A 9,721-nucleotide genomic window follows, 5' to 3' on the forward strand; every position below is an offset into this window, starting at 1 on the left:
GAAAAATGATGATTTATAAAAGAAATAAAGGAAGATGTCCCAAGAGAAATCGAAAACAATGCCTATGCAAAATGATGGGGAGTGAACAAGGAGTATTATGGGATTTGAGGAAGTAGAAAATTCTAAAGTAGTAGTAGTAGTAGTACTGAATAGTAGCAATTGCAGCAGCAGCAGTAGTAGTAGTAGAAGTAGTAGTAGTAGTAGTAGTAGCAACAGCAGTACTAGTAGTAGTAGTAGTAGCAGTAGCAGTTGTAGCAGTAGTAGCAGTAGTAGAAGTGGCAGTGAATTTTTAAAGTACGGTAAAACCCCGCGTATAAGAAGCTAGATTTTTTCAGGTCAGCCTGAACAGGTTCTTATATAAATGGTGCTTAACTTGAAATCAGGCTATCTAGGTTCTTAAAACGGTTCTTAAGGAGGCTCCCTACAAAAAATTTAGCCTATACCATTAAACTTTAGACGGCCACAGTTCTTATATGCAACCACCTACAGCTTTGAAACCTTAACCAAGTACTAGAGGAAGTTTAAAGTTTGTAAAAATTTAGTTGTGATGGCGTTCTAGGTTACCAGGGCAACGAAACAGTGACGTCATGATTTTTGATTAGCAGCAATTTTACGCTTTATTCGATCTAAACTTTTGAAATGATACGCAAGGTATTAATCCTGAGGTGTTTGTCTAACGTTTGACAAAGTTTGAAGAAGATCGTAAAAGCCGATTTTAAGGTATTCGAGAGAGAAGTTTTTACGCCTAAAATACTCAATTTGCCGTTACTCTTACAATAACTTTCAAAAGAAGCGCTGTTTTTAATATATAGAAGAATCGCTTGTCATGCAAGTCTTTAAGAGGTATCAAGCTAGCTCTCCGTGAAATTTCATGATATAAACTGCTTTTGATGGCCGTTGACAAACTTCAACGGAAAGCATTATATTTTGCGTAATTTCGTCAAACTTCGTTCCCAGAACGTCTGGCGGTCTAGCTGAAAAACTGGTCGATGAATTTTTTTTAAAATCCTGTATTCTGTAATTAAGCATATTTCCAAATAACTTGCCACGCGCCGACAGAATTGAAGTTTTTAAGACACTGAAAAAAAATCCCAAAGTTCGGTATATTCTTTGAATCTCCGCTCACGTTTCTACACTCTCTTTGTTTACACCACTCGAGCTGGCTCTTCCACATTCCAGCATGCAAAACTGGTTCCACTAATGAGTCCCAAGTATCACTTTGGTAACGCGTCGTGTTGGAAGAAAAAAATGGTTTTCCGAGGAGAAAGCAAGAAGAGAAAGGCTGAAGCTTTCAAACGCAACATTTTTCAGGCTAAACAAGTGAAAAGTGATTTTCCAACACGACGCGTTACCACGCGAGGGTGACCAAAGTGATACTTGGGACTCATTAGTGGAACCAGTTTTGCATGCTGGAATGTGGAAGAGCCAGCTCGAGTGGTGTACACAAAGAGAGTGTAGAAACGTGAGCGGAGATTCAAAGAATATACCGAACTTTGGATTTTTTTTCAGTGTCTTAAAAACTTCAATTCTGTCGGCGCGTGGCAAGTTATTTGGAAATATGCTTTATTACAGAATACAGGATTTTAAAAAAAATTCATCGACCAGTTTTTCAGCTAGACCGCCAGACGTTCTGGGAACGAAGTTTGACGAAATTACGCGAAATATAATGCTTTCCGTTTAAGTTTGTCAACGGCCATCAAAAGCAGTTTATATCATGAAATTTCACGGAGAGCTAGCTTGATACCTCTTGAAGACTTGCATGACAAGCGATTCTTCTATATATTAAAACAGCGCTTCTTTTGAAAGTTATTGTAAGAATAACGGCAAATTAAGTATTTTAGGTGTAAAAACTTCTCTCTCGAATAACTTAAAATCGGCCTTTACGATTTTCTTCAAACTTCGTCAAACGTTAGACAAACACCTCAGGATTAGTACCCTGCGTATCATTTCAAAAGTTTAGATCGAATAAAGCGTAAAATTGCTGCTAATCAAAAACCATGACGTCACTGTTTCGTTGCCCTGGTAACCTAGAACGCCATCTCAACTAAATTTTTACAAACTTCAAACTTTCTCTACTGAGTATGTGGTTAAAGTTTCAAAGCTGTAGGTGCCTGCATATAGGAACTGTGGCCGTCTAAAGTTTAATGGTATAGGCTAAATTTTATTGTAGGGAGCCTCCTTAATGTAACAAAAAAGTACTTGTATTGGTGGGCGTGACCTTGTATATTAAATTATTTACACATTTTCATGCTAGTTACATGGAGTATAGTAGAGCGCAAACATCAAAACGCACATAAATCATACAAAATAGTGCTAAGTTATGCACATGTTATTGTTTATTGTACACTTTTAGTTACAGACTGTATTTCACTCTACTGTACAGTATTACAGAGTACTGTATTGTCAGTTATTTACAAGAAAATAAAACAGATTGACTTTATATTACTTTGGAAATTAATCACCTACTTCGAAATTTCAGCCCGAAATGGTTCTTATGTGAAGGGTGCGCGGTTTACTGACTATGCGGGAAAAGCAGATCTTAACAAGTGTTACTGATTACCCAGGAGCAACATTTTTAAAGTCTTTGGAAGCAATTAAAGGAGTTTTTCTTATGGCGTGGATTATGACTGTGTTTAACGTGATGTCGCTTTGCTGAGCACAACAAATTGAAATGTTTTTTGAACTGATATGGTTCACTGCAGTCCTGAGCTTTTATCCATAGACCAGGTAACTAAGCACACAACTGTAAAATGGAATCATAATTAAGTAAAGTACGATCGTCCAGGTGAGTGCCAGGAACCCTACAATGAAGGCCTCCTGCACTCGTTTACAGATTAAGCCTAAGCGCTCGAATTGATTATCTCACTGCGTACCGCGTAACCGGCTTCTAAGGTAGCCTTCCATCTTGAATTGAGTATCTTCCCCGTACCGCGTACCGAGCTTCTAAGATAGCCATTTTCAATTGGCAATTTATTGTTACTTGAATAAATTACATACTTCAACTTGAATTTAATAGTTTCTGTGTACCGCGTAGCCGGCTACGCAGAACTTTGTTCGAGTGGCAGGGTATTCTGCAGTTACTTTACAACAAAATTAAGAAACCAAAGACGGAAGTTTCTCGGCTAAAAAGAACGTTGTTTTACCCTAAAAACGACGAATGATTAAAATTCTTTCCGTAGTTCATTCAGTTGACACAAGGTGATCACGTGCACCTTTATGGTTGCCTACAACAAGTTGCAAAATTGTTGAGACACTTTCATTAAAAACCACCTATTCTAGCTTCCAATGGCCGTCGTATCTAGAATTTAAACCTTTCCCATTTCCTCTCCCCTCTTCCCCTTTCAATGTTGGCTGCTTAAGTTTCCAACATTTTTCTGTCTTGCTAGCAACATTGATAAGGGGGGGAGGGGGGCTGCAGTGTGAGAAATAATAGGGAAATTAATAACGCCCCAAGAAGGTGAAGTGACTCCACTATTTTTGCAACTGATCAATTTCTTCCTTTTGACAGAACATCATGACCATCCCCTTGATTCATAGACGTCAGAAATTGCAGAAATTTTCGTGTTTTTACGATCGATGGTCATTAATCTTTCGATGAGAATTCGATTCAGAGTATATATAAAAACTTTGTTATTTTTTTCATCTGTCTTTTGGCTTGTCTTTTACTGTTAATTCCCGGATTTTACAGTACCTTTTGGTGAAAACGTAAAGCCAAACAATTTTTTGACCTGGCATCAGATTAGACCGAAAAGAGAAGGAATTATGAAACGGAAACAACATCTTCAGTCCTTCCTTAGTGTGTGCAATAAACTTTTGCTTAGTGCAACTGCAAGACACGCATGACATGCAGGTAAACGTCCGTCAGAGTAATTCGCAGTTAGTTTTTTGCAGACTATTTTAAGAAGAAACGAGTGAGTTTTACTCAAGAGCGGGTTTCGTTATCTTTATACTGAATTTAATACCAAAGCTTAAAAAAATAAGACCTCAAAATGGGACAGGACATTACAAAATAATTAACGTGTGAACCAAAGGGCCTCTGCTGGCACGACGTCTGGGTGACCCCTTAATGACCCCCAACTTGACAAATTTAACTGGAACACTGTAGTTCAATACCACCCAACTCAGTGCCTTCTGTTTTTGCGTAACACGTACCTCAGGCAACCCAGTGTACGCTCACGGAGCGTCTAGATGAATATGCGCAAGCTGTTGCACTCCTAGACGCCATATTGATTTCCATACTGAAGGCTCAATTGTCAAAAATATGATGCGCGCGCTGCCTAAACCGGTTTTACTACTTGACCCCTACTTTTCTTTTCAGAAACAGATTTTATTTACAATTATCTCCACGTTGTCCAAAAATGAACAAAAATGCCATCTTGCGGGTGCAAGGCGCATGAAACTATGAACTTGTTCTTTAAGGAACCTCAACAGTAAACTAAATTCACTTGATGGGTCCACTTAAACGAAGTTTGGTAGAGAACATTTCACTTCAAAGATGTAATTGCAATATTTTTCGGCTTACAGACACTGTGGCCTTATTCGCTAAAGAAGCCGGATTTTTTCAGATTTAGGGTGTTCTTCCGGGCAAGTTCTCTCCAAAATGAAGTCGGTGACCCCCATTTTTTTTACATTTCTGACATCACTAACTCATCATCTTTCAATGGTAAAATTTGCAGAAAAATCAATGTTAGAAAATTTTCGCGCGAACGTCCTTAACACAAAAGGCTAGTTTCGAAAGAACAGAACAAAAGAACAGAGTCGAGATTTAGTGGAATAATTTGTACAAGGGTACATAACAAAATGCTAATTATTCCCCCGAATCTCGACGCTGTTCTTTTGTTGCTGCACAATTCGAAACTAGCCTATTTCTACATTGCTTCTCTTGCTCGCCCTCTGGTGAGTTTTTGAGAGACTCTGCTTGCAGGGTGTACTCAACCAGAGTTAGTAAGTCTGACTCAACAATGCTACACATTTAATTTAGTAGCTACTAACTCTGACTCAACAATGCTCTACATTTAATTTGTAACAGCCGGGCTTGCGTAGCGGCCCAAAGAGCGGGGAGAAGGGGTGGGGGAAGGGGAGGCTAGTAACAGCCTGATTCCCAATGAGCAGTTTGCAGAAACTTCAAAATTTATCACGATATTTCTTTTCTCTTTCCTTGATCCATTGTTTTGACAGCGCTTTCTTCGTGATCACGCTCGAGCAATTTGTTTTGATCATGCAAATTGAACCACCCTAGGATTATTTAAATAACAATAAGGGTAAAAAATAAATTAGAATTTACAAAGAGACGTCAAAACACCACAGTCCCTACTTTCCACGGGGTTGTTCCGCGGTAATTTCGTTCCGACTTATCAGACTAATTCGTTGGTTGGATGTATCCTGCAACGTAAATCTTTAACGAACAGATGGATCTCGAAGAATTGTCCACATTCGATTTTGAAAGCAAAGAAACATGGGAGCAGGATTGGAAGACTGACGACCCCGAATTCCACACAAACGAAGTTAACGCCATGCTTATCAAACACCACCATGAATTCACTGACGGAAGAAATAATCTTCGAATTCTTGTCCCGTTATGTGGGAAATCTTTGGATATGATTTGGCTGGCCGATCAGGGACACTCTGTAGTCGGGGTGGAACTGGTTCGAAAAGGAATAGAACTATTCTTCAGCGACAACAAACTTACTTACAGTGAGAAACAAGTTTCAGTGAACGGATCATTGAACTCGGAAACGCAAGGAACCGTTTTCAAGGCCCGAGAAAAAGATATATCGCTTTATGAATGCAGTATCTTTGATTTCTCAGCGGAAGTTGCCGGAGGCAAGTTCGATTGCATCTGGGATCGTGGATCTATGACAGCCATTAACATGATGAATGAAGAACGCATAAAGCAGTACAGAGATATCACGCTGGCCTGCCTTAAACCCAACGGTCGATACTTTCTTGAATTTTTTGCTCCTGAATCCCTGGAAGAAATGTCCACATCGTTTAAGTTTGTCTCGGAGAAAAGTCTTATTGATCTATTTGGGGAAAGGTGCGCGATTCGATTTCTCGGCAAAGATCAGATGCCAGGTGATGTGACGGGGTCAAACGAGCAAACTGGAGAGGCTTGCAATGAATACGTTCAAAATCTAGCCATGTCGATGCACTATTACTTTATGGATTTCAAATGAACATATTGAGAATAATTTGAACCTTTAATTACAAGTTAGTTGTTTTAGGTCTGTAGATCAACTTTGCCTTCTATCGAAGCATGATTGTTTTCAGCGTGACTCCTTTGTAAATTGTTCGGATTTGAACCTATTTATATTTATAAAAAACCGCCAGTTTTAGGTATTACGCTAAGAAATCCGGTCAATTATAGTATTTTCCACCACGCATCTGGTGCACAAGAAGTCGTTTTTAGTCAGTTAAAACACATGATTTGCATTCATCGCAGTCACGCCAACCCTACGTGCAATGGAACCCAGTACACATGGCCACTAACCGAGGTAATAATAAGGAGGTCTCACTGCTTTAACAGCTACGTTAATGATCAACTAAAGCTTCAAAAAGCAAGTTCCCTCATTGGACCATATCCTGTCAGTTTCTTCTGTTTCCTGCGACTAATTTATGCTTCAGGGAATGGAAGGATCTATATCTTCCGATAAAATTGGGACACATTGCATGTACCTTCCACCTTGCAATGCCGGTTCACAGGATCAGAAAAACAATTTGCAATTGGGCGACGTGTGACCAACTCCCTAATCCTAACATGCGATGAACCAATCAAAAGTCGGAACCATTAAACGTAACTTGTTCAAGGCGCAGGAAATGCTTTATTAAACGGCAGATTTGTTAATATACTTAGTCGACACTATTTCTTTCGTTTTTTTGTAGCCCCCAAAACAATCTACCATGAAAAATATGTTTATTTTCATTTTCTTCGGAAAGTAAAGGAAAATTTCACCTCAAAACCACAGCATTTTCAAATTTATTGAATTATAGCATCGAGAAATGATGCTGCTAAGTTCTTCTGCTTAATAAAACTGCTTTAATTAATTCAATTCTTCTACAATATCGTTAGAGCGTGGACAAATGGCGATTGTCGTTTAAAAAATAACGAAGAATACAGCATGTGGTTGTTTTTCTGTTAGATACTCCTGACAGAAGGCAGATAAAATTAATTCTGTTATGACAATAGAGCATACCGTAGATCACATAATTTTAAAATCAAAGGAGTGAGTAAAACTATTTATCTGATGCATTTCAACGCGTTCACTCTTCTTTTCCACACAATCAATTGCGATGTCATCAGGGCTTTAATTTCAACATCACGCGACAAATCCAGATCACGTGGTTAGCTCCAAGACGAGCTGCTGTCATCCGAGTCATCGCTGGTACCGTCCCCGGTCGTATCATCTTCGTTTTCGTCCGCAGTAATAGTAATTGCAAAAGGAAGCTCGAAATCTGACACTCTGTAGGACAAACAAGTGAACATACTCTTAGCCTCGTGAATTTTTGGGGTGTATGTTTCTCAGGCATTCGAAATTTGGCATAGCCCCTTAAACTAGATAAAATTTGGATCCAGTAACTTGAGGCCAGTTACTTTTCCTAGTTTCAACATACATCAAGTTTGGCTATTTGATTGGCTGTTTTACTCATGAGTAATAAATGAATATAGGAACAAAAGAAGAAATTGGGAGCCTTCGGAATCGACGCAAGGGAAAAAACAAGTCTAGTTCTCAGAAATAAGTACGATGCACCAGAACTCCATTACTTGTCAGGAACCCATAAACAAGTCAGATTGTCAGGCTGAGAAAAACACATTCGTCAAAGTATCATGGTTATAGAAAAGTGATGCTGTAGCGCGCGCGACTAAGCAAGACTCACCTTACTGAGGAAATTGGTTTGGTCTCTTCCTGTGAATAAATAAAAAGTGGTATCACTATTAAAAAATAGACCAGTTTTAAAATTTCCACGACTGTGTGACACCTATGAACTACCTTTTTGTCTTCTTTTTTCCGACTGGACTCGAGATTCGCGGCAGCTTTTATTAGAGCTTCTGATGCTTTGTTTGGTTGTCCAATAGCAAGACCGATAAGGCCAACCCTCTGAACAGCCTGAGAAAAGGAAAAAAAAAATGCCCGTTACGAAGGAGGCTGCAAGTTCCCAAACTTCCTTACGTCAAGACGAATGACTCAAAAGTAATGCTGTAACTCAAGTTAATTCAGTACGAAAGAGAGAAGTGAACCTCGCACGTGCACTTATCAGGACTTAAAGCCATTGCGTCTTAAAGACACCTGAAAAATTCATGAGCCTTCAACGGGATTCGAACCCATGACCACTGCGAAGGGGGGGGGGCGGGTGCGGCTGCTCCAACACACTGCCAGCTATATCAAGCCACTCAAGTTGGAAGCAGGTCAATTTGTTAGGCTCATGTGTTCCCGTGAAAGGACATGACGAATGAAATAAATGTATATTTGAAGTGCAGATTGTTGACGGAAAGAGAGAAGTGTTCCTCGCACTCACCTGGACAATATAAGCAACTGTCTCTCATCAATACCTGTAAAATTCAAACGGCTTCAACCTCTGCATCGCAGAGGTCATGGACTCGAATCCCGCTGAAGCCGCCGGGTGTCTATAAATTGCTTACTTTGTCCAGGTAAATGCGAGGAGCACTTCTCTCCGGCTTTCGTCTTCAACCCGCACTTCAAATATACATTTCTTTAACTGACTTGTCACCTCAACAAATTGTGAAAGTAGAGGTTCATGAATGTCATACCTGAGAGAAGCATCGCTTTAAGCTTTCAATGGTTGTAAAGCCAACAAGAAGCTCCTCAGCCATACCCCAGTCCTACAAGGCAAGAAACTAACTCAAAACGGAAAAAAAGATGGGGGTGATACGTATTGGTAAATTAAGCAAATAGTGTCGGCAGAACGCCCAGAACTACTTGCCAACCCCAAACAATCCACCTCCGACCTTGAGAGCTGATTTAAGCAAACAGACCTAACACCTTTTTCATTGACGTAAAGACAGTTTAAAGGTTAGGGGTTTTTGTTGAGCGGAGGAGTAAACGTTTTTACAGAAAAATGTTATCTGCGACACCGAAAGGCAAACTCTCCTAACCATGCTCATTTGCTCAAAACATTCAATTAGAATTGACGTGCTGACCTGAGCAAGATTTTCCACCACAAGGAAAAGTTCTGTTAGTCCTCTCAGGACTGGTGACACAAGAGTAGGAGCTGATGTTGAATCTAGCAAGGAGACAAACATTAAAATTTAGAGATTGTTCTTTGTTTCACTTTGTCCCACCCGCCTTAAGGCTTGAAGGACCCGAGATCTGTTAAGTTCTCTTCATTGTTCTTTAGCCTGTAGGTTAAGACGACTTGTGAAAAGTTGCTACTGTTACATTTTATCCGCAATCACTTGCTTATGGCCTGCGTTACTCACAACTGACACGTGACATTCATTTGGATATTGTTTATCACATTTATTGACAGAGATCACAACTGCCACATAAAAAAGTTGCTCAACGTTCTAGTGTTTGTGTTAAAAAATGTCAATGACAAGTTAAAAAGGTACTGTGCGAGGGGCTTTCGTTTGTTTCTCAGTATTACTACTAACTTGCTTCTTTTTCCAGCATACTGGTATACAGAGACCAAAGAGGTTTTAGCAAACTCAGATCCGGTCTTTCATTGTCATCTACTGGAGCTGAACACGATCCATCACTGTCCA

At 39.6% G+C, this 9,721-nt stretch overlaps 2 protein-coding genes across 2 annotated transcripts in view; one reads left to right on the forward strand and one right to left on the reverse strand.

The window, feature by feature from the left end:
• The first annotated feature begins 5,295 nt into the window (after positions 1-5,295).
• Positions 5,296-6,818, forward strand: LOC137972019 (thiopurine S-methyltransferase-like). Its single transcript, XM_068818822.1, has one exon. The coding sequence runs from the start codon at positions 5,409-5,411 to the stop codon at positions 6,174-6,176; it is 768 nt and encodes a 255-aa protein (XP_068674923.1). The 5' UTR covers positions 5,296-5,408; the 3' UTR covers positions 6,177-6,818.
• Positions 6,819-6,963: 145 nt separating this feature from the next.
• LOC137972018 (zinc finger ZZ-type and EF-hand domain-containing protein 1-like) overlaps positions 6,964-9,721 on the reverse strand; it is a 77,930-nt gene continuing 75,172 nt past the window's right edge. Inside the window, exons 83-88 of the mRNA XM_068818821.1 lie at positions 9,611-9,721; positions 9,158-9,240; positions 8,768-8,839; positions 7,989-8,105; positions 7,876-7,904; positions 6,964-7,460 (exon numbers count right to left, since the gene is read on the reverse strand). The exon at positions 9,611-9,721 is cut by the window's right edge and continues 8 nt beyond it. Coding sequence (XP_068674922.1) covers positions 7,343-7,460; positions 7,876-7,904; positions 7,989-8,105; positions 8,768-8,839; positions 9,158-9,240; positions 9,611-9,721 — 530 coding nt within the window. The 3' untranslated portion in view covers positions 6,964-7,342. The remainder of the gene's footprint in view (positions 7,461-7,875; positions 7,905-7,988; positions 8,106-8,767; positions 8,840-9,157; positions 9,241-9,610) is intronic.

Source organism: Montipora foliosa, chromosome 9, assembly GCF_036669935.1.
Source record: "Montipora foliosa isolate CH-2021 chromosome 9, ASM3666993v2, whole genome shotgun sequence".
In the NCBI taxonomy this organism is placed as follows: domain Eukaryota; kingdom Metazoa; phylum Cnidaria; class Anthozoa; order Scleractinia; family Acroporidae; genus Montipora; species Montipora foliosa.

What these genes read in the sequence shown, in the direction of transcription:
- LOC137972019 (XM_068818822.1), top strand. Translation starts at nt 5,409, where the DNA reads ATGGATCTCGAAGAATTGTCCACATTCGATTTTGAAAGCAAAGAAACA.